Source organism: Sitophilus oryzae, unplaced genomic scaffold (assembly GCF_002938485.1).
Source record: "Sitophilus oryzae breed Bouriz unplaced genomic scaffold, Soryzae_2.0 scaffold_1693_pilon_pilon, whole genome shotgun sequence".
Classification (NCBI taxonomy): domain Eukaryota; kingdom Metazoa; phylum Arthropoda; class Insecta; order Coleoptera; family Curculionidae; genus Sitophilus; species Sitophilus oryzae.
Genome location: NW_022146383.1, coordinates 828,117 through 852,295, shown reverse-complemented (window position 1 = coordinate 852,295; position 24,179 = coordinate 828,117). Strand labels below are relative to the sequence as shown.

The 24,179-nt window shown below is 30.3% G+C and overlaps 1 protein-coding gene and 1 long non-coding RNA gene across 7 annotated transcripts in view; one reads left to right on the top strand and one right to left on the bottom strand.

Moving 5' to 3' along the window:
• The window catches only part of LOC115881088 (stress-activated protein kinase JNK), a 64,863-nt gene extending 42,004 nt beyond the window's left edge, over positions 1-22,859 (top strand). For 2 of the 6 annotated variants that reach the window (XM_030898453.1, XM_030898455.1), the window contains exons 3-12: positions 343-402; positions 12,040-12,204; positions 13,980-14,109; positions 14,497-14,694; positions 14,767-14,901; positions 15,395-15,524; positions 15,708-15,865; positions 15,944-16,069; positions 18,164-18,335; positions 18,422-22,859. In XM_030898453.1, coding sequence (XP_030754313.1) covers positions 389-402; positions 12,040-12,204; positions 13,980-14,109; positions 14,497-14,694; positions 14,767-14,901; positions 15,395-15,524; positions 15,708-15,865; positions 15,944-16,069; positions 18,164-18,335; positions 18,422-18,429 — 1,236 coding nt within the window. In that variant the 5' untranslated portion in view covers positions 343-388 and the 3' untranslated portion in view covers positions 18,430-22,859. Of the gene's footprint in view, positions 1-342; positions 403-12,036; positions 12,205-13,344; positions 13,718-13,979; positions 14,110-14,496; positions 14,695-14,766; positions 14,902-15,394; positions 15,525-15,707; positions 15,866-15,943; positions 16,070-18,163; positions 18,336-18,421 lie in introns of all 6 variants that reach the window. The other 4 variants (XM_030898451.1, XM_030898452.1, XM_030898456.1 and 1 more) reach the window with 3 other exon arrangements.
• LOC115881089 lies at positions 22,146-24,150 on the bottom strand. Its single transcript, XR_004049987.1, has 2 exons — positions 24,073-24,150; positions 22,146-24,020 (listed from the first exon to the last, which is right to left on the bottom strand). It is a non-coding gene; the product is annotated as an uncharacterized LOC115881089 (long non-coding RNA).
• Between the last annotated feature and the right edge of the window lie 29 nt (positions 24,151-24,179).

The window sequence follows — 24,179 nt, the reverse complement described above, 5'->3', positions numbered from 1 at the left end:
GGGAACATATTGAATAAAAATAAGAAAGAATACTCTTCACAGTTTTGTTGAATTTTGCATTATGCGTTTCTCGGAGAGATTTTTATTTTTTGTAGTCAATCCAGGACATACTGCAGCAAGATATATTTATATTATTTGTCCGTGGTTCTAGTTTTACTATGTCCATAAATAAAATAGTTTTTGGACACTATTAGAGACAATTTTATACTTTTCCTAGTTCTTTCCAAAAAAATCAATTTAAAACTGTGGATATAGTGAATCTAGGACTGGCTAGAATTTAGATGTTTTAAAGAATATGTTTGTTTTTCTATTAAAATAAACTCATATTCTTCTTTTTTTCAGGATAATTTTTATTTTGCACCGTCCATTGTGATAACTCAGTAGTAATATGCATAACTCTTGGTGAGTAAACTACATTTTTTTTCTTCTATGTGCTTTAATGTGTTTTTTTTTCTATACTAACCATTAAAATTTAACTAAATATTTTAGGGAAATAAATATTTAATTTTTTTACTAATAAGAAAAAAACAGGCAAAATTTACATCAAGTTTAACATGAATTTCCTCTTGAACCCTCCTCTAGATTTTGATATATTTTATACGAACTGTAGCTAGATTTTTCACGAATACGTCTTACGTATTGCCATTTTTAAACGATTTGTTTTTATGCCATATACAGGGCTGTAAAGGAAGTAAAGAATTTTTATTGTTTTTTGGGACACCTTGTAGAGTAAGCAACTGAAAATTGGAAATATATTGTGACATCAATTTATAGCCTGATTTTTTCTGAGCATTTTCTTTTTTTATTCACTCTGATATATCAATTATTAGAGAAAATACAGGATTTCAAAGAAAAGATGGATATCTATTTTAATTTTCACCGATGTTCGAATTTGTCTTTTTGAAATGAAACTTCTTTGCGCGCGTTGGTAGTAAAAATTCAAGGCCGTGACACACGAGCTAGCGTCAGGAAAAGTGGTAACAGCAGTGTTGCCACAGCTATCCCATTTGGGGTAGATCTACCTTTGTAAAACAATTTAACTCGCTCTGAGTAATGATCTAATGTCAACAACTTCAGCTACTTCAAGTAATAAAGGCATTTTGAAAAAGCAATTAAAAGATAAAAAACGCTACAAAGACTATCAAAATGTTGATCTAATAACAATTTCACGTTTATACTATTACGTCAAAAGCAATTTTTTTCCAAAGCCTACTATGACTTCACTGAATCCTCGTTTCTTTTTCACTGTTATTAATATCTTAATTATTAGATATTTACCATAATACATCTGGTATTATGGTATTCTGGTATTTCGTCGATTTTAAAATATACTAACTGTTTCTATCTAATTTTTTTTGTTAGAATGGGCATAATCAAGACGGCTACTGATACCGTGTTGTAAAAATAAGGTAATTAAGGGCTTATTTTTTGGTATTTATTATAATTTTGCTAATATCTTCGGTTTGAAAGAAGATATCAAGATGCGGTTTTCGCTGACTTTTTAAGCTTTTATTACTCTTTACTATCAGTTAAAATTACATATACTGTCGTATTTAATTTTTTTGAAAAAAACGCGCTATGTTTGTTAAATTGTAAAAAGGCCCCTAGCGTCTACGTTCAAAACCTTAATATTATTATTTTTATGGTATAATATAGAGTAAGAAGCGTTTGTTGGATTCTGATCATCCAGTCCGGAGTCATTTATTCTTTCACATCTGAATTAAATCTCTTATCCTTTTTCAAAAGATACAAATTTTTAAAATAAAACTTTCGTAATTATACAGGGTGTCCCAGAAATAAGTGCAACTATTTTAACTGGTAGTATAGTTCAACCCCAGAAACACGCCTATGAGGTTTTTTTTGCGAAAGAGAAATGTTGAAAATTTAAAATTTTTCTTGACATTTTCCGGGAAATTTGAAAAAACTTTTTAGTGCCACTTGTTTATTCACCTGAGATTTCCCTACGGTGTATCTAAACCTTGCAGTGTTGCAACCTCCTATGTTATCCACATACTACATAGTTCTACATTTATAAATTCATAGACAAGTTTCTACTCAAAAAATTAGGAATGTTAAATTTAATCTTTTATCAGTGCTCATTATTAATAATTATAGAAAAAAAATACATTAATTATTTTTAGTACTTACCCTTTCAATGAAAACTTAACAAAAACCACCGAGAATTAACTAAAACATTACGTTTATGACGTTTACGAAAATCTTTGTTATGCTGCACAATAACTTTATTTTGGAATAAATTTAATAAAATGATTCATCATATTATTCACAATCAGGTCACAAAAAAGAAATTCCTAAAATGTTTATCGTAATTTAGAATTCAATATATCGAAAACAGCCCAACGAATAATCAGTGCATTTTTGTTTTGTTTATTTCCTTTCATGTTTCTCTGTTTTATTTTTAAAATTTAATAAGAATTTGATTGCTTCGAGTGTCTTGAATTTGAAATTGTTGAAACTACGGCAACTTCGCATGACGCAAGCTCGACACGGCGCACAGTGGGCAAAAATCCAGAAGTATGTTGCAAAAATTCTTTTTTTGTACGATTTCATTCAAATTTGGTAAAAACATTCTATGCTAGTAGCCCGTGAACCCAGTTAGTTTTGGCTGACTTGTGAGTGGTTGGGGGTGGTGGGGGGGATTTATAAAATCGGAAATCATCTATTGACTAATAGAGCTACCAAAAGGCGGTAAGAATATTTTATATTTCACTAAATTTTACGACTTTTGGCAGAGCCAAGATGAAACAGACAAATATTGAGCAATTATTACTCCTCCGGCATATACAGGGTTTGTTTTATATATTGACATCCTCTGTATCTTTTTTATTCGACGTTTTCGAAAAAAGTGTCTTGAATAAAAGTTTAATGGTCTCGAATACATTTTTCAAAACAGTCTTCTTTGCATATACAGGGTGCCTTAGAAATCCTGTGCGTGGCCCAACTTTCTTATTTCAAATTAGTACCCAATTTCTTATTTGATTTTTATTTTCTCCTAAAAATCCTAACTACTTTTATGTAGCATAGCCTATACCCTTGTTTATATATTCTTCTATACTTAATTTGAAATAAGATAGTTGAACCATGCCCAGATTTTGAAGCACTTTGTATATGCAAAATAGACTTTTTTGGCAAATTTATTCAAAACCACTTTCATTTGAGACAGTTTTCGGAAACGTGAAATAAAAAAGATAAAGGGGGTGTCAATGTATAAAAGAAAACCCTGAGTATACTAATCCAATCTATTCAAGATTGTTTGTCATTTCAATAAGTTTAGAACGAAGAGTTTATAAATATTATTAAATAAAAAGATCGAGTATTTACTTTGAAATGAAATAAGTGAATGGAGTCCTTGCGGACACGCAGGAATGCAAAAAAATGCATCGAATTCCATCCAGTCTGGATAAACATTGGATCGGAGCCAGGAATCGGTGTGTGTGTCGTTCGGTTTGGCCTACGTAACTCTAACTATATCCGAAATTTGTCGTAAATATGCGCTACAGACTGACAGGACAGTATTTAGTTCATTCATAAACACATTCTGAGTGAACAACAATGCTTGAAATTAGTTCTGATGCTAAAAATCGATCAAAAAAGTTTAGCAAATTATAGATATCAGTTTGGGTAATTTTCTTTTAGCTGAAATCACTTTTTCAGATTGCTACATTTGCTGCATTTATCACCACTTTTTTGACATATACAGGGTTGTTCACCACATACGACATGGAGTATTTTAGCTAAACGATTAGATTTTTACAAATTGTAAGTTTTGGGTTCGTTGAAGGACTATTAGAGCTATAGTCTGTCCAACGAGAAGATCCTTGACAGTGATAGATGTGTCTGTCATTTTAATTTCAAAGTAGTTTATTTTATTTTACAAAGAAATAAGTTGGTACAACTGAAACGCATAGCAGGAAATATTTAAAATTTGATTGACAAGATGACAAGTGATTACTTCAAAATATTGTGAAAAAACTGTATAAAACTGAAAAAATGTTATCGAGTTATTTTATTTAATAAAAACGGTATGTGTTAATACAAAACAAACAAGAACAAGACACTACATACCAAAAAATATAAAAAAACTATTATTTACTTTCAAGCTTTATGAAACTACCAGCATTTATGATTATATTTATCAATATAACTTATGTACAAATACAAATTTGTAATATTCCACAGGAATAAATAAAACAACATAGGTAAATAAAACAAACTATTTTATTAATAATAACACCTCCTACCAAATTTTATACCTTAAAGGTTGATTAATTAACTTTAATCTTAATTTTTTTAAACCAGTACCTTTTGACATTATTTTTTCTGCAGTACTAAAATCCATTATTTACCTATCGTGTGATGTCGATATTTTACAGCTACTCCAGTTTTAGTATGTGTTTAGTTTGATCCTTCTTTACATACGAGATGCACTTATCTACGACGAAATGGTATACAAACTTTATTGGTGTATAAGACTTTCTGCCTGGGCAGCGAATATTAACCATAAACTGTGCTCTGGGTCTACAGTTAATTTTCACTCGATTTTTCCTCCACTTGACTTCAAAAGACACAAAACACACGTAATAATACGAATCAAAATGCATTATCTTCCAAAACGCAGGGTATTTAACAAAAAGTTGACCACAAAAATTATAACCTATAATTTGGCAAGACTTTGACAAGCGTCAAAAATGACAAAATCTAAAGGCGAGTTCATACGCATCGGCGTCCGTTTGTCGTTCATCGTTCCGTCAAACCAATAAAATTGAAATACGATCTGTCATTTTTAAATAAAACCAATAAAACTGGTTAAAAACAACAAGACACGACGCATGACGGATTTATATTTAAACCCATCCATAGATAACTTAAAATTATTAGAAACTTTTTTTAGTAAAATAAATAGATTGGTATGGGACGTCATCTGCTTTTCTTCTGTCATCGTCTGTCGAAATCTTACCTGAGAAAAAAAAAACAGAGTATACAATTTAAAATATTTTTACAAACTACAGAGTGTCAGTTAAATAAAAAATATCAAAGCTAAAATCATTTTTTAAATGGAACACCCTGTATATTATTACATTTTTAGTTTCTACGATTAAAATAAAGGTAAATTTGATTAAGGTTTATTATACTTAAACCTTACCGTTTTTGAAATATTTTCAATTTTGTGAAATTGCAGTAAAAATTTTAAGGCTTCATTTCTCCAAGGGTATCAAAGTTTTTAATACTAAATATTTACTGAAGTTTATTTATTGTTCAGTTCTTGAGTTGCAGTAATTAAAACTACCTCATACAGAGTGTCTAAAAATTTATTTTAAAGAATTTCTAGCTTTAAACGTCAATAACGTGTTATCTGTATTGGTTCTTAAATGACAACAACTTTTGGTTTTTAAATGGCATCCTCGGTATTTTTTTACTTCATTCGATAGAAAAGGACATTCTGAATAGAATGACATACCATATGTCAATTTTTGGCATTCTCGCTTATTAAAAAATTGTATTTTAAATTTCAATCTAGAGTGTCATGGCTATATTAAAAACATTAATTTTTAATCAAGAAGCCTTGGAAAAATATATTTGATCGTCTAATGTTTTAGTGTCTTGTCCTGGCTGGTTAAAAGATGCCCAAGTCGTATTTTTAATCATATCTCAATTTTTTCAAATGGAACGAGGGTGGCTTATTGGCATATTTGGAAAAAGCATTTTTTACGAATAATTTGATACCACGCACTTGGTATTTTCAGTCAAATTATCGTTATGAACCGCATGTTATAATTTCAAATAAACCATATGCGAAAATGTCAAAAATTGCCATATAATATGTCATTATTTTCTATCGATTAAAGTAAAAAAATACCGAGGGTGTCATTCAATCAAAAGTTGTAGTCATTTCCGGTGAAACAGGAAGTGATCGAAAACAATTCAATACGTCAATCAATCTTAATTTATGTCATATACTAACATACCAAATCGCGTTTTTTTAACTGAAAAATTAAAACAGTTATAGGGGTGTGCTAGTTTTGAGACGCACCCGGTATAAAAATTTCAACAATTTTTTTTTTGGCTAAAAAATTCATGGGCATGTTTTTGGGCTCGAACTATACTACCCGTTAAAATACCTGCACTTAGTTCTGGGACACCCTGTATAATCCTGTGCTTATTTTACATACAAGGTTAAAAATTGATCAATCGGCACGGAAATTTTGAGCACCGTTTTTTTATTGAATATCAGAAACGGGGTTATTGTTGGACAATTTCAAAATATTATACTGTTAACCTGGAAGTAACAAAAGTAGATGGAACAATATGATAAGTTTGTATAACCTTTAATTCTTCTTTAGGAGAAATCATCCTGTATAATGTTTTCCTTCATTTCGTAAATACGATTTTATATAATTTTTTATGAGCCTTTGTAGAAAACAAGCCAAAAAGGGTCTTCTTTGTGTCCGTTCTATCAGATCTTTCTAGACTTAATTAATTTTACTAATTCAAAACTCGGATTCCTTTCTTTTGGTTCAAAAGCTTTTGAAACTGAAGAAAATTAATATTAATGTTGACAAAGGCTGAAAAGTCCGTCGTTGTTTTGTATAAAATCACTGTTTAGTTACATTTTATTGTGTAGGCAGATAATATAAGTATATTTAAAATATATCTCCTTAATTACATTTTGACTGTTTAAAAAACTACCGACGAGAGTTGTATGGTTAACCGATAACTGAATATATTGAAAACCTTACAAAATTGAAATAAAAGTTCAAAATCGCATTTTAGTTATGCCAAAATATTGCTAAATACGGTTCTGGAGTGTATCGTTTACCTTTGTTTATTTTTAATGTGGAACGGGCATATTTTTTACAGGTGTTTTCTAAAAATACATCTATTTTTTGGACATTTACGAAACGCTCGCGTTGGATGATAAAATGTTACGTCTAATGTTAGGAAAACATACTTTATTTACGGTAATTATTCTTTAGAATGGGACTTAATGGTTTTATGATTTGATATTTATTGTATTTGTTGAGGAAGGATTTCGTTCATTTTCTAACTTCGATTTGAATGCCGCCATGAAAATAAGCCGTGATTTTTTTAAGTGTTCGTTTTCCATATTGAGCACAATAGTTGTCCAATCATTGTTGTTCGCTTCATATATACCGGGTGCGTCTCAAAAGTGGCTCACCCCTATAACTTTTTTATTTTTTCAGATAAAAAAACGAGATTTGGTATTTTTGTATATGACATAAATTAGGATTGATTGACGTATTCAATTGTTTTTGGTTACTTCCTGTTTCACCGGAAATGACTACAACTTTTCATTTTTAAATGGCACCCTCGGAATTTTTTTACTTTATTCGATAGAAAATAACACTCTGAATAGAATGACATAACATATGTCAACTTTTGACGTTTTCGCATATGGTTTATTTGAAGTTATAACTTGCGATTCATAACGAAAATTTGACTTGAAATACGAAGTGTGTGGTATCAAATTATTCGTAAAAAATTCTTTTTTCAAATATGCTAATGAGCCACCCTCGTTCCATTTGAAAAAATTGAGATATGATTAAAAATACGATTTGAGCATTTTCTAATTGATCAGAACAAGACACTAAAAACATTAGACAATCAAATCTATATTTCCAAGGGTCCTTGATTAAAAATTAGTGTTTTTTAACATAGCCATGGCACTCTAGATTGAATTTTATAATACGATTTTTTATTAAGCGAGAATGGTAAAAATTGACATATAATATGTCATTATATTCAGAATGTCATTTTCTATCGAATAAAGTAAAAAAATACCGAGGGTGCCATTTAACAATCAAAAGTCCGGTGAAACAGGAAGTGACCAAAAATAATTGAATACGTCAATCAATCCTAATTTATGTCATATACTAACATATCAAATCTCGTTGTTTTTTCTGAAAAAATAAAAAAGTTATAGGGAGTTGAGCCACTTTTAAGACGCACCCGGTATACTCGTATCCCCACTTTAATGCTAAAAATTTAATTTTTAATTTATCACAATTTTTTTCCTGTGAAAACATCGAAAAAAACTACAATACAAATACCGTATGATCGAAAAAAAACGGGTTTAAAAATTAACGCTAGTTATAGAACGATTAAAAAAGGATAGATCGTTTCTAAATACAAATCTATTTTCAAAAAATTATTTATTCCCCAATCGTTTTTTCAAGTTACAATCCAAATTGTTTTTTCAATTCCGGAAGCTACAAACTTCGATAAAATTAGTTCATCAAATTCTGAAATTACCAATAATTCTTCAACGAACTCGACTGTCTAGCTCCCATCCGATTAAAATGTAAAACTTTTCTTCTCGGGAAACTCCTCCGGAATGTTATAAATGCCAGGCCATGGAAATCTAATGAATATAAAACCGCAATTTAGACGACGACTGGCAAATAAAAGTTATCCCAGCGTTTTGCTCTAGTTTGTTTGTCTGTTCCCGCTTTTATTTTTTTTTATTAATTTTTATTTTAGTTTGTTTCATTCATATTTCGTTGGAAATTCACAGAAATAGATGTCATCAAAACTTTTTATTTCTGAATTACTTTCAGAAATAAAAAGCTTATAGAGAAAAATTTTGCAATCTTTTTATTCTCGATAAATTACATTTCTTTTTTACTGTGATTTTCTGTCAAGTCTGTCGTATTTATATCAATTTCAGTCAAAATCTGTCAATATATCCCCTGGGGAAGTATGTACGCTATGTAATTACACTGAGAGCGGTGAAGTTTTTGGAAACTTCTATTTTTAAACTATATCGGGTGTTTTTGAAAAGTGGCTCACGCCTATAACTTTTTTATTTTTTCAGATAAAAAAACGAGATTTGGTATGTTAGTATACGACACAAATTAGGATTGATTGACGTATTCAATTGATTTTGGTCACTTCCTGTTTCACCGGAAACGACTACAACTTTTGATTTTTAAATGGCACCTTTGGTATTTTTTCTTTATTCGATAGAAAATGACATTCTGAATAGAATGACATATCATAAATATGTCAACTTTTGACATTCTCGCTTAATAAAAAATCGTATTTTAAAATTCAATCCAGAGTGCCATGGCTATGTTAAAAACACTAATTATTCTTAATCAAGGAACCTTGGAAAAATAGATTTGATCGTCTAATGTTTTAGTGTCTTGTCCTGGACAGTTTTAGAAAATGCCCAAATCATATTTTTTATCATATCTCAATTTTTTCAAATGGAACGATGGTGGTTCATTATAGCATATTTGGAAAAAGCATTTTTTTACGAATAATTTGATACCACACACTTGGTATTTCGAGTCAAATTTTCCCTAAGAACCGCAAGTTATAATTTCAAATAAACCATATGCAAAAATGTCAAAAGTTGACATATGTTATGTCATTCTATTAGAGTGTTATTTTAAAAATCAAAAGTTTTAGTCATTTTTATTCAATTGTGGTGCAGTTCATCGATCACAAAGCAAAGGATTGTTTTTCAAAGTAAAATAGATAAAAAATTGAGATTTTTAATGAAAATAATATCAAATTATTAAGTAATCGGTCATGAAAAAACTAACATGAACACAAGTAAAGAAAAAAATATAGGTAACTTAAATTTCACATCAAACAACATAAACCAACTTAACTGAATTTGAGACAAAAGCCCTAAAATATTGAATTAAAAATGCAAATATCTATTAAAACATAACATAATAAATATTATAGGAAGCAAAATAAAAACACTAAATCACCACAATACACCAAAACACTTTTACTTTTACACTGGACGCGCGTTTCGCTAACCATGTTAGCATCATCAGCAGATGATTATAAACTAAAGTACAATCTACAAGTTGAGCGTTTATATACTCGCTCAGTGGGCACCGAGTGGGCGTGGCAAAATCTAGCCAACCGAGTCAGAGCCAACTGAGCGTAACAGTTAGATTTCCGCCACTAGAGTAGTAGGAACAAAAGAACTTGAAGGAATTGGACCGTTGTCTCTGTTCATACTATCTTTACATTTATTAATTCTGATGCTTTCATATGCATCTAATTGCCTGTAATTTGAGACTTGTTTAATTAATTTTAAATTATTAAGATCTATACAATGTTCTTTATGAACAATATGTTCGGCAACGCAAGATTTATCCGGTTTACCATATCTTATCTGAGCTAAATGTTCTTTAAATCTAGTTAATATTGATTTTCTAGTTTGCCCAACATATTTCTGATTACAATCTTTACAAGAAATTTCATAAATACCCGACCTTTCCAGTGGAGGTGTTTTATCCTTTGGATTACCTAATAATTGTTGTAATTTATTATTAGCACTATACACAAGTTTATAATTTACATTCTTCAAAATTCCTTTTAGACCACGGGATAACTCTCTATCAAACGGCATCGAAAAATATTTAGACGTGTCTTTCTCCACTTGAAAAGTCGAATTTTCAGAAATCATTAACCTATACCTACGTTTTCTAATTAATTTATCAACTAGTGAAGGAGAATATCCATTACACTCAGCTACATTCCTAATGTAATCTCTTTCTATTTCATATCTTTCTTTGGAAAGTGGGAAACTAAGTTATCTATGAACTAGGAAATTTAAACTAGCCATTTTATGTTCAACACTATGATGTGATTCATTAGGAATATATCTGCGTGTGGTCGTATTTTTCCTATAGATATTAAATTCCAGGCAATTATTAATATTTCTAATATAACTAATACATCTAGAAATGGTAATCTGTCGTTGTTCTCAATTTCATACGTAAATTTAATGGAAGGGAAACGATTATTTAACTTAGAAATATAATTATCTATGGTGTCTGAATGTGTGTCAAAAACAGCAAAAATATCATCCACATACCTAAACCATACTCTTGGAAAATACTCAAACTGATTCTTAGCCTCCACTTCAAACCTGCTCATGAATAAATTAGCCAGAAATGGAAACAATGGATTACCCATTGCTGTACCTTCCCGCTGTTCAAAAAAGTTGTTATTAAATTGAAAACAATTTTGTTTCATACATAACGTTATAGGAACTTCAAAAGAGAAAAGAAACAAGAACAATAAGAAATAGCATCATTACTTATTTAGAAGTGTTTGATCTCGACCTCTAGAAAGTATCAAAGGACTTTACAACTTAACAAAAAAATATTTTTTTTATTTTTTGTTACCGAGGCCCGGTTCTATGATGGCCAAAAACATCTGAACCCTAATTGGTAGTATTAATTAGAATTTCCAGAACCATACTAAAATATTTTCGTTCAACGATTGTGGAGTTCGTTATTTAGCAAGCAAGGGATGGTTCACAAAAGTAAAACCGATAAAAAATTCAGTTTCAAATGAAAACAATATCAAATTATTAAGTCATGCAAAAGTAAACATGAACACAAATAGAGAACACAAGCGAAAAAAAAAAGAAAACACATAGGTAGCTTAAAAATTACATCAAGCAACATCAACCAACCTCGAAACCAACTTAACTAAATTAGAAAAAAAACTTAACATTTTCAATTAAAGATGCAAATGCCTATAAAAATATAACACAAAAAAATATAACTAATAGATTCAGCAATATTATACTAAATAATAAAATAACATATTTAAACTTCAATCATTGCTAATAAACATTATAGAAACTTCAAAATAACTTCAGAAGTAAGAACAGTAAGAGATAGCATCATTACTTATTTAGAAAAGTTTGATTTCGACCGCTAGGAAGTATCAAAAATCTTTAATTATTATTACCGAGGGCCGAAAGTACCTAAAGAACCGAGAGCTAATAATTTCGAGTCCCGGTTCTTGGAAGGCTCAAAAAACTCAATTCCCGGTACCGACAGTACCGGGAATTCCCGGTACTGTCGGTACAACGAATCATTTTAGTTAACGAAATTGTTCGACTTATAGCTAACTTACCATACTAACCCACCGCGTTCAGCCTGGAACGCATCGCTTTTTTCTGCAATACTTTCCTTCTTTTGACACCTGTCATCATCGATACCCGATTTTCAGCAGCCGGTTTTCTTTGCAGACATCGGGCCAGGATTTCTGGGACTGGCGCAACAGAATGTCCCGCCTATCGCAGTTCTACACCGTCGAGGTGGGCGACACCAAGTTCACGATCCTCAAGCGGTACCAGAACCTCAAACCCATCGGCTCGGGAGCGCAGGGTATCGTCTGGTAAGTGTAGAAACCTGTTTTTAGTGTATATACGGTGAATACGGATGCAATAGTGCTTATAGAGGCGTATATGTGTATACGGATGTCGTAAGGATAGGAGAATCGTATATTTATATACGGGTCTCGCAATGCTAAGTATATATGTATATGTATATACTGATAAAATAATTTCTTGGGTAACTTATATGTATATACGAGATAAAAAAAACTTGTATATGTACGGATGCCATAACGTTATGAGACTCGCATATTTATATACGGATGCAATAATTCTGAGGGCATCTTAAATGTATACAGGGTATACTCCTGGGGAGATTCCTCACGTAAAAGTAAGATTTATTTTTTATATCAACATGGGTGCGATTCTGCTTTGTTTCATAACTACAGGGGGTATTTTTTTTCAATATATTATAATTTTCTTTCAAGCGCTTTTAGCGATTCGAATGAAATTTTGAGGGTAAAAATTAATATAAGTGTTACATATTTTAATGCTAAAAAAGTGTCGGCACAGTCACCAGGGACGTGCATATCTGGGTTTGGTACTATACATTTTCGCACCCATGTTTATAGGAACTTTTTTTGAATTTTTTTGATGAGGAATCACCCTGTATAATACTAAGGAAATTACATTTGTATATACGGATGTGATAATGCTTAAGAAAGCGTATACCGAGGCGTATACATATATACGGATGCCATAAGGCGGTTGCATCGGTATATACAAAAGCAACATAGACAAAATATATGTTTATGTCTTCTGGCCTTGTTCGATCTGTATATTTTGTGTCTTTTGATAATTCTTCGTATATTCTAGTTAAATAGAATTATTTTATTGTATGTAGTATCCTCTTCAACACTTTTTATTTTGAATATACAGATCGAACAAGAAATTTTAATTTTTTTACATTAATTTATTAGTTTGTAAATATATTTTATATTTTTGAAATTATATGTAAAGTTTTGCATCTTGTTTTCTTTATTATTTATAATCTACTTTAGTCGATTTGATTTTGTATTTAAAAAGCATGTGTAGTGATAAAAGTAAAATATATTTATTTAAAAAACATATCGTTTGTATTTGCACATTATATTTTTCTCTTAAAATTTGTTTTTGTAATTATTTTTTATTTTGTTTTGTAGTTGATTTGGATTGAGTTTTGAGTTTGTCGGTTTCACGTGTGGCGTATGCTTTCAATTTTAAATACACAATAGATCCTGCCTGGTAACCTCAAACGTCCCTATACCTAAACCTCCTTATTGTACATAAAAAAGACTTTTATATACACCTTTAGAATAGTATTTTAAGGTAGATAGACAACCCCAGATACATTCCCTAATATTTTTTCAACTTTTATATCATTTTATCCACCTTTTTTAATCCTTGAATCCCTGGTTCTATTATGGATACGCGTCCTGGCTTTTCCCAGCACATTTTTGGAGACACCGAGTTTTGGGTACCGGAAAGGTACATTAATTTGGAACCCAAAGGTGGAGGTGCACAGGGTTTAGTCTGGTAAGTACTAAGAGAAACAAACGTGAAAAACGGAATATTTATAGTTTATGTAAATACATAAAATATAAATATTATAAATATGTATAAACCACCACAGTTTAAATTTTGTATTCCCTTGTTAGATTGTATTTATATTTTTTTGCACGAGACTTGCCTATTGTAGAATGATTTGTTGTTGATTTGAAAGCCTTTCTTTTGTAATATATTGTTAAAACTTTCATATTTTGACATATTTTTTTAATAATATCGTTTCTTGTTTTAGTGCTGCTGTTGATACGGTCACCCAACAAAATGTCGCAATAAAAAAGCTGAGCCGGCCCTTCCAAAACGTCACGCACGCTAAAAGGGCGTACAGGGAGTTCAAGCTCATGAAACTGGTCAATCACAAAAATGTAAGTACTTTTTAAATGATTAATCAACCATTTTTTGAACACCCTGTATTTTTTTCCAAGTCGTTGCTTAAGTTTTTCTTGAAATTGTATACGGATGCACTAAGGCCAATATATCGAGTATATACAGTTACCATATTACCAAAATGTATGTTAATACCTCTTGATATCTTGTTTTATCGTCCAATAAAAGATATATATATATATATATATATATATATATATATATATTATATATATATATATATATATATATATATATATATATATATATATATATATATATATATATATATATATATATATATATATATATATATATATATATATATTATATATATTTTTTGGACGATTTAATCCTGAGTGAAAATAATTCCTTTTCTTTGTCAGATTATCGGTCTGTTGAACGCGTTCACCCCTCAAAGATCGCTGGAAGAATTCCAAGACGTTTATCTGGTCATGGAACTGATGGACGCCAACTTGTGCCAGGTGATCCAGATGGACCTGGACCACGAACGCATGAGCTACCTGTTGTACCAGATGCTGTGCGGGATAAAGCATCTGCATTCGGCCGGCATCATACACAGGGTGAGCATTCAAATTCAAAGTAGATAGTTGTTAAACAGAATTGTTTTTTATTTCAAAGTGTTTATTTTTTAGGATTTGAAACCCAGCAATATAGTGGTGAAATCTGACTGCACGTTGAAGATACTGGATTTTGGATTGGCCAGGACAGCCGGTACAACATTTATGATGACGCCTTACGTCGTCACTAGATATTATAGAGCTCCTGAGGTGAGTTTAAGCAAAAAAAAATACTTGTTCTGGTATTTGGTGAAAATGTAATAGTTTTATTGAAATTAGTGTTATATATACAAGGTGTCCCGGAAATAAATGCAAGTATTTTAACTGGTAGTATAGTTCAACCCCAGAAACACGCCTATGAGATTTTTTTCGCGAAAAAAAATTGAAAATTCGAAATTTTTTGAATTTTTTTTTGAATTTGTTTTAGTTTTTATTTAAAAATAATAATTTCTTAATAATATGGCAACATAGGTAGTAGATTAAATTTACAAGAAAGAAAATCCAGAAAAGATCCAGCGGTTCTCAAACTTTAAGCAAAAAAGCATTTTTTGTTTAAATTTTCAAAGTAAAATACTTAACTCGGTTATTTTGGACTTACAAATGGTAAAGAGAAAAAATGTTTCTTTTGACCAGATCTACCACCCCTTGAAATATTTGCACTTATTTCTGGGACACCCTGTATTTATATTGAATATATTTTCAGGTGATATTAGGTATGGGTTATACAGAAAACGTCGATATATGGTCGGTAGGCTGTATTATGGGCGAAATGATAAGAGGAGGGGTACTATTTCCCGGTACTGATCATATAGATCAGTGGAATAAAATCATAGGTACTGTATTATATTTTTTGTATAACAAAATTTCACATTTTAATTAATGAATGTAAAGACATTATGATCAGAAATATGGCTCCTATTTCTTATAGATTTATTCTTCAACTATAAAACAGTATTATAGCCGTGTAAAATTAAACCGACCTGTCATACATGTAGTTCAAAGTTGTCGTTTTGTAGAACAACTTGGTACGCCCTCTCAACAATTTATGGCAAGGCTACAGCCCACGGTGAGGAACTACGTGGAAAATAGGCCGCGCTTTCCCGGATTTTCCTTCGAAAAACTCTTTCCCGACGTCCTGTTCCCTTCAGACAGCAATGAACATAATAGGCTGAAGGTAAGTCACGGTACTGACGCTTGCTGAAAGTACCACGTTCGAAATCCGAGACGTGTAGGTGATTTAATTTCTTTGCAGGCTGGTCAAGCTCGTGATTTGTTGTCCAAAATGCTCGTGATCGACCCTCAGTGCCGGATATCGGTAGACGAGGCGCTTTTGCATCCCTATATTAACGTCTGGTACGATGAACAGGAAGTAAACGCGGTAAGTCTCAAATAAATCACATAATCGTGAATCATTTACATTTTTTGTTGGACTCACAAATATTTATATCTCAGAAAATTACTTAGAGAAGATTTTTAGATAGTTTGGTAAATTTATTTTGGCCACTATATTTTTTCCATAAATTTATGTCTATTATACTTCCCACATGTTTAAACTTTTGTAAGGTTTACAAAGGTAAAACATCTGTAAACTTTACAGCAGTAATACATCTGTTGTGTTACAAAGTTGAAGCCTATGTAACGTTTAAAAACGTCTCAAATTTGTAGAGGTAAAACATATGGAAAGCTTACAGAAGAATCATTATTATAAAATTACTTGGGGAGTTATAAAATATACAAAAGCGTTGTATGTTTGGAAATATTACCCCTAATGAAATTTTACATACATTTGTATGATTTACAAAGGTAATACATCTGTAACATTTACAGAAATTAGACTTCAAAGTTTATTTAAACATTTTTGTATTTTTTTAAACTAAAAAGATCTTTACATCGTTTATAGATTACTAAAACTTTATTTTGGCCGCTATTCAGTCCAATCATTGTTTTGTCGATAAATTTATGTCCATTATACTTTCCACATATAAAACTTTTGTAAGGTTTACAAAGGTAAAACATGTGTAAAGTTTACAGCAGTAATACATCTGTTGCAAAGCTGAAACCTATGTAACGTTTACAAAGGTAAAACTTCTCAAATTTGTAGAAGTAAAACATATGGAAAGCTTACAGAGGTTAAACCTCTGTAACGTTTACAGAAGTCAAATAATTATTGTAAAATTACTTTGGTGAGTTATAAAAGATACAAAGGCGTTGTATGTTTGAAAATATTACCTCTAATAAAATTTTACATACCTTTCTATGGTTTACAAATGTAATACATCTGTAACATTTACAGAAGTTAGACTTTAAAGTTTGTTTAAACATTTTTGTATTTTTTTTTAAATTAAAGAAGATTTTTACATCGTTTATAGATTACTAAAACTTGATCTTGGCCACTATTCAGTCTAATCATTGTTTTGTCCATAAATTTATGTCTATTATACTTTCCACATGTAAAACTTTTGTAAAGTTTACACAAAGGTAATGCATTTGTAAAGTTTACAGCAGTAATACATCTGTTGTGTTACAAAGTTGAAACCGATGTAACGTTTACAAAGGTAAAACTTCTCAAATTTGTAGAGGTAAAACATATAGAAACCTTACAGAGGTTAAACCTCTGTAACATTTACAGAAGTCAAATAATTTTTGTAAAATTACTTGGTGAGTTATAAAAGATACAAAGGCTTTGTATGTTTGAAAATATTACCCCTAATGAATTTTTTTTGTATGGTTTACAAAGGTAATACATACATCTGTAATATTTACAGAAGTTAGACTTCAAAGTATGTTTAAACATTTTTATATTTTTTTTTTAAATTAAAGAAGAGTTTATAGATTACTAAAACTTTATTTTGGCCACTATTCAGTCTAATTATTGTTTTATCGATAAATTTATGTCTATTAAAGTGGATGTCCTGAATAACCTAAACATACTTCTAAAATTACGTTGTTAGTTATAAGAGATACCAAGAAATTGATATATTTGAAAGTAGTACCCCAATTTAAACTTGACAGATGTGAAACATTTACACGATTTACGAGGTTATGTAACTTAATCTCTGTAAAGTTTACAGCGGTAATGCATCTGTAAGATTTACAAAGGAAATACCTCTGTAATATTTGCAAAGGTGAAAACCTCTGTAAATCTTACAGAAGTAAAGCTTCTGTTACATTTACAAAAGTCAAAACATTCTTCTTTAATTATGTTGTTATTTATAAGGGATAAAAATGAGTAGAAACGCTTGAAGTAACTTTTACAAAGGTTAAAAACTTTGTAAAGTCTACAACAGTTATCCTTCTCTAAGGTTTAGAAAGGTCAAACCTCTCTAATTATTGTAATGGTAAAACTTTTCAAGCTTACTGAGGTAAAAACTCTCCGTAAAACTTACAGAGGTAAAACCTCTGTAAAGTTTACATAAGTCAGACTTCTGTAAACGTTCAAGAGGTGGTGATTTTTATGATTTATTTGTTTTAGCCTGCTCCTGGTCCGTACGATCACAGCGTCGATGAACGAGAGCACACTGTTGATCAGTGGAAGGAGCTCATCTACCAGGAAGTGATGGAGTACGAGAGTTCTCACGGCAGGGCTCAGTCGAGCGGATCTCAACAACCCAGTCCGGCTGCTCCCAATAATTCAGAACCCAACGGTAAGTAAATGATGCCCTAGAATTTTTTTATCCCTCATTTTTAGAAAACATCCTGTATAGGTAAATAATTGAGGTATTTTTTCCAGGTTACTGAGTCATAACAAGCACAATCCATAGACTAGTATAAAGAAAACCAAAGGAAGAAACCGTTTACTTAAAAAGAACAATAAGTAGATTTTAATCCATGCTTAGCAATGCAAAAAAACTCAAGCCCTCTAATATGTTAGCGAAGGGAAGAAACTACACTGTATGATCAAGAAAAAGAACGACATCGCGGTAGCCTTTCAAATGACAATCGACAATAAAATCTATCGGGTCGACCTCTATTAATTACTAATTATTATCGAATGTCGCTTCAAAGACTACTATGACGCCGTTTTTTTTCGATCAAACAGTACGTATACATATAATATGAAAAAATCAGCAATAGAAAAAACTTCAACGTGTGTATTTTATACGAAATCGTCAAAGTACCTTATCGTTATTTAATAATTTTTAATGGAAAAAAGTGGAAAATGAAAAAATGGACAGAAGAAACGCATAATATGGATGAAGTGCAGACCGAAGAGACTTTTTTTACAACTAATAAAAACTTTTGAGCAATTGTTATTGATATATACATAACGGGTTGACGCAGTTATTATTATTATTATTAATTAATTAATATTGAAAAATATCTCTAATCAGTATGTGTGATATATGATTGATATAAGGTTTTTTTAATTTACAACATTTTTCGTTGTGTTTTTCGATGTAGAAGTTGATTTTGATCATACCAAAAAATTTCGTAGGTATTTTTTACATTAAAAATATTAAATGTCTTAAAAATTTCGCTTTTTCAACCATGCCATTCGTTTTTTATGTATTTTATAGTTTATTTTATACAGTATCTATTTTTATTGGACTTTGTTATATTTATTATTTCTTTGATTGTTTATAAACGACTAAAACTTTATTTTGGCCACTTTTCAGTCATGTCATTATTAAATCTGTTGTCTCTGTAAACTATACATAGACAATACCCTTGTAAAGTTTACAAAAGAAAACTCGTAAGGTTTACAAAGGGAAAGGCTCTGTAAGGTTTAGAGCTTTAATACCTCTGCAAGGTTTGACAAATATAAAACATCTAAGTTTTACAAATGAAAAAATGTGTAACTTTACAGTGGTTTTACCTCTGTAAAGTTTTACCCGGCTTTTGTAAAATTTGCAATGATAAAACTTTTATTTTGGCCACTTCTCAGTCTAGTTATGTCATTATTAATTCCGTTGTTTTATCTAACTCTGTAAACTGTACATAGACAATACCCCTGTAAAGTTTACAAAAGAAAACTCGTAAGGTTTACAAAGGGAAAACCTCTGTAAGGGTTACAGTTCTCATACCTCTGCAAGGTTTGACAAATATAAAACATCTGTAAATCTTACAAAGGCAATGCCTCTGTGTAAGATTTACAAAGGAAAAAGCGTGGCAACTTTACAGGGGTTTTACCTCTGTAAGCTTTACCCGGCTTTTGTAAAATTTGCATTGATGAAACTTTAAAAGTTTACAGATATAAAACCTCTGTAAAGTTTACCGAAGGTAGATTTCTATAGAATCAAAGTTCCTTCCATATCTCTTTATTTTAGCATCTATTAATTTTAATTATGAACTTATATTTTGTATTATTATATTTTAACCTTATCTTAAATCAAATTTTATTAAAGGTAAAGTAATTTGAACTAATTTTTATTTAATTCAAGTAATAGATGTGTTAAGTTATTTTTTATATTCTACATTTTTTTAAAAATTTCTAAATTAACTTAATAATTTACTCAAAAAAATGAAAGACTGTGTGAATCGTCCCTTGATTCTGATAATGCGCGTGCAATAACCATTGAAACGTCTATATTTAGTTCGTTAAGATCGCTCTAAGAAAATTTTTGGTGTGACAATCAAACTAGTTATTATAGTTATTTATTTTATTTAAACCGAAAACCAGACATAGTTTAGCAAAATATTGGAAACCTTAAAAATAAGTTTAAAACAATAATATTATATTATTATTAACATATAATGTGAGTGAAGAAGATTGAGAAAATCACATCTTAGCTTGTAAAATTTTAGCCTTTTTTTGGTTTCTTCAAGTATGAAGAAACTATGTTATATACAGTGATACACAAAAAGTTCTTGTGAACAGCTTGACTGTCATTGTAAATTTTTTGATTTTTATTCTCTTAGACTTAACGATTAATTGTTTCAAGTTCTTTATTATTTATAAATATTGTTTTTATTTTTATAGTATATATGTTTTTCTAGATTGTAGCGACTACTATAGTAATCTTAAGGATTTTAAACTGAAAATGAAGTAGAAGAAACAGAAGAAAAAAGTGAAGACGATGAAGCACAATTTAGCAATTTAAAACAAATAAGAATTTTGCGTTTATAAAGTAATAAAAGTAACGTTAAAAAATATTTGAAAAATCCATCCGATCCATTTAAAATTGTGTAAAAAGTTACAAATTTAGATAGCGGAATTTTATAGGTATATAACTTGGGTACCTTTGGTTTCGTCTTGGGTTTGTTAGCCTTGAAAATCGAACCTTTTTCGTTTATAAAATAGTTTGTTAGGAACTTTTCATAAGAGTGAAGAAATTTAAATACAAAAAAAACTGTTGGTCATTTGAACTGCTATGGTTTATCCCAAAAAAGTTCAGAATATTACCTATAATGTTAACTTTACATATGCAAAACTTTTGTAAGGTTTACAAATGAAAAACCTCTGTAGCATTTACAGCGATTATACTTGTAAAGTTTACAAAAGATTCGCAAAGGTAAAACTTCTAAAACTTACAGAGGTAAAACCTCTGTAAACTTCATAGAAATCAATTTACATATGCAAAACCTTTGTAAGGTTTACAAATGTAAAACCGCTGTAGCCTTTACAGTGATAAAACCTATGTAAAGTTTACAAAGGTGCAGCCTCTTTGTAAGATTCGCAAAGGTAAATTTTCTAAAGCTTACAAAGGTAAACCCTCTGTAAACTTTACAGAAGTCAAAACCTTTTTCTAAAATTATGGTGGTCATTTGAACTCTGGTATATCCCAAAAAGTTGATACGTTTAAAAATTGTTTCTTTAATGTTAACTTCACGTTGTAAGGTTCACAAATGCAAAACCTCAGTGACTTCTATAGCGATAATACCTCTGTAAAGTTTACTTAAGGTGAAACCTCCTTGTAAGATTTGCAAAGGTAAAACTTCTAAGGTTTGTGGAGATAAAACCTCTATAAAGTTTACAGAGGTAAAGGTGCACTTTTTATCTCTGTAAATTTTCTGTAACGCTTACAGATGTCAAAACATGCTTCTGAAATTACTTGGTCATTTGAACTACTGTGGTTTATCCCAAAAAGTTCACAGCAAAAAGTAAGAAAAAATATTAAATTTTCAACAGAAATATCTATGAAAATCTATAAGTTATTTATTAGACAAAAAACATCTGCTTTTGACCCAAGAAAAAAATCAGTATTTTTTTATTTGTCGTGAACTTTTTGGTTCACCCTGTATATGAATCTAAGGGGCGTTTTTTTAAATATTTAACTGTAACGTTCTGTAGTTCAATAAAAGTCTAAGAACAACAGACTGTTGTAGAGAACTTTAAGTCAGTGTTTTGTAATTCTGTCAAGCCTTTACTTTAATGAATATACAGGGTGTGTGAGAATTTTTATAGAGTTCCCTGTATATTCGTGGTTAAGGTACATATATATTAGACCTTATATCAAATTTTTGAATAACATCTCGAGTTTTTTCAATATTTTTTTGAAACGAATTTTTGTTGAAACACGCCCTGTACTATGTGTCAATTGAAAACGGTGTTACGGTAGGCGTAGAATTATCATTTTTTGCCACATAGCACGCACACCTTTATCAAAAATATTTTTTCTTATTTAAACTAAACGCAATATTGCCTGTAGGTCATTTAAACTAATTATAAAAAAACGTAATTTCACGATATACTGGGCGTTTTTAAATGAACGAACGTATTTAAATTTGGTCGCTCTTATTTAAATTTCACAATTAGTGAACTGATAATTAAGGAGACTTAAGATAAAAATAAAAACCTAGACTTATAATATGGTAGATCTTGACTTGAGTCACACAACACTGTAAATGTCCAGCTGTTAATTTATTTTGTTATTTTGTATTATCTCGTGTAAAGGAAAAGAAAAACCGTTCAAAAAAATAATGTCGACTGTGTAAATAAATGAATAAATATTTCATTTTGTAGTGGAAAGAATAAAACAACCAAACGTAGACTATATAAAAAATGGTGTAAACACTTAGATGGGTAGACTGCTTGTTCGTATATTTATTTCGGTTTTGTTCAGGTTATTGTCTTTTTCAGTTTGGTTTATTGAGTCCCGAAAGAAATTGTAACACGGTTGTTTTTAAAAAACACTTTGATCCGTTGACGATCACTTTTAGTACTTTGTAGTGTACATTCAGTGCTTGTATTGTTCTGGCTTTGTAAATAAAAGATACAAGAAACGCAATTCTTGTTTTTTCTAATGGACCCCATACACCAGAAGATCTGGCCTTTGGCTGAAATTTTTGTGTTTGTGGGCTAGACCAAGTCTTTGGCAGATTCAGCCTAGTCCACGGACTTGGCCTGTGAGATTAGATTTGTCTAAAAAACAAACTTTTGGACGCTTTTTAATATAGTAGTAGGTCTCTCTTACACAATATAACGCGTTTTCGATTGTTGTTCATTTTTAAAAACACAGACGATGCTGAATCTATTACATATGACTGATTAAAACTTTTAGAAATTTTAAAAGATCGCGAGCCAGGCCAAAACTGCTATAAAACGTCGTAAGATCTAATCGGCAGGCCGGGCTTTCTGGTGTATGGGGACTATTTATTTTTATCCATTGCGCGCATTCAAATTATTTAGTAAAGGCGCCGGTTGTTTTTTTTTCTGTATAGGCAACCAGATATACACATACAATCAAGAAATATATTTAAAACATTTTTGTAATAATATCGTAAGATAGTATTTATAGGAGGTAAATAATTTATTATCTGTAATTTTCTTATTCCCAAGGTGTTATTTCTTGTAACTTATGTATACAAATGTAAACTAAAATTCTTCCAATATTCTACCTCGTTCGGCTTGGCTTTGACTTGTTTAGTATGAACCTGTAAAATCTCATCTATAAAAATACAAAGAAAAATGCAGCTAATAAATATTGAGAACTGCTAAACAGCTATAAATCTATTCTTATTTTTGTATTCTATACTTTTACATTTGATATATATCTTAGTTTAGAAACAATAAATATTATGACGCTATTTCAACCATATTAACATTAAATAAATTGCCTTTACACCAGGATAGGCCACAGAATCAGCTCCAAACTTTGCTGTAAACTCGTTAAATCACCTCTGTATCTTCTACTAACTTATACATAGAATATATAACTTCTGTTAGTGTATTCTAGATATTTTTGTAAGTTTTATAACTCGTACATCTGTAATAAATGAGTAAGAGCGTTTTTCACCGCTTTACAACATTCCATTTTAGGGCATTGTGCTTCAGTATTTCTAATCATATCCCCCATACAAGAAAGATTACATTTTACTTGGCACAGTGTTAAATCAGCTTGTTTTTGAAAACTGTTTGGATTCCCTATTTTTTCCTGCAAGAGTCTTACCTAGAAGTGCAGCATTAGTGTATATAGGATATAATAAAGCTAGTGTGGATACTTTTTCTTGGATAATTCAGCTTGTACACCAAAAACAAGGAATATTAAAGATTTGATTTAAGAATTATTTCTTATTTACTATTGCTGTTCTTGTTTATTTTTGATGTT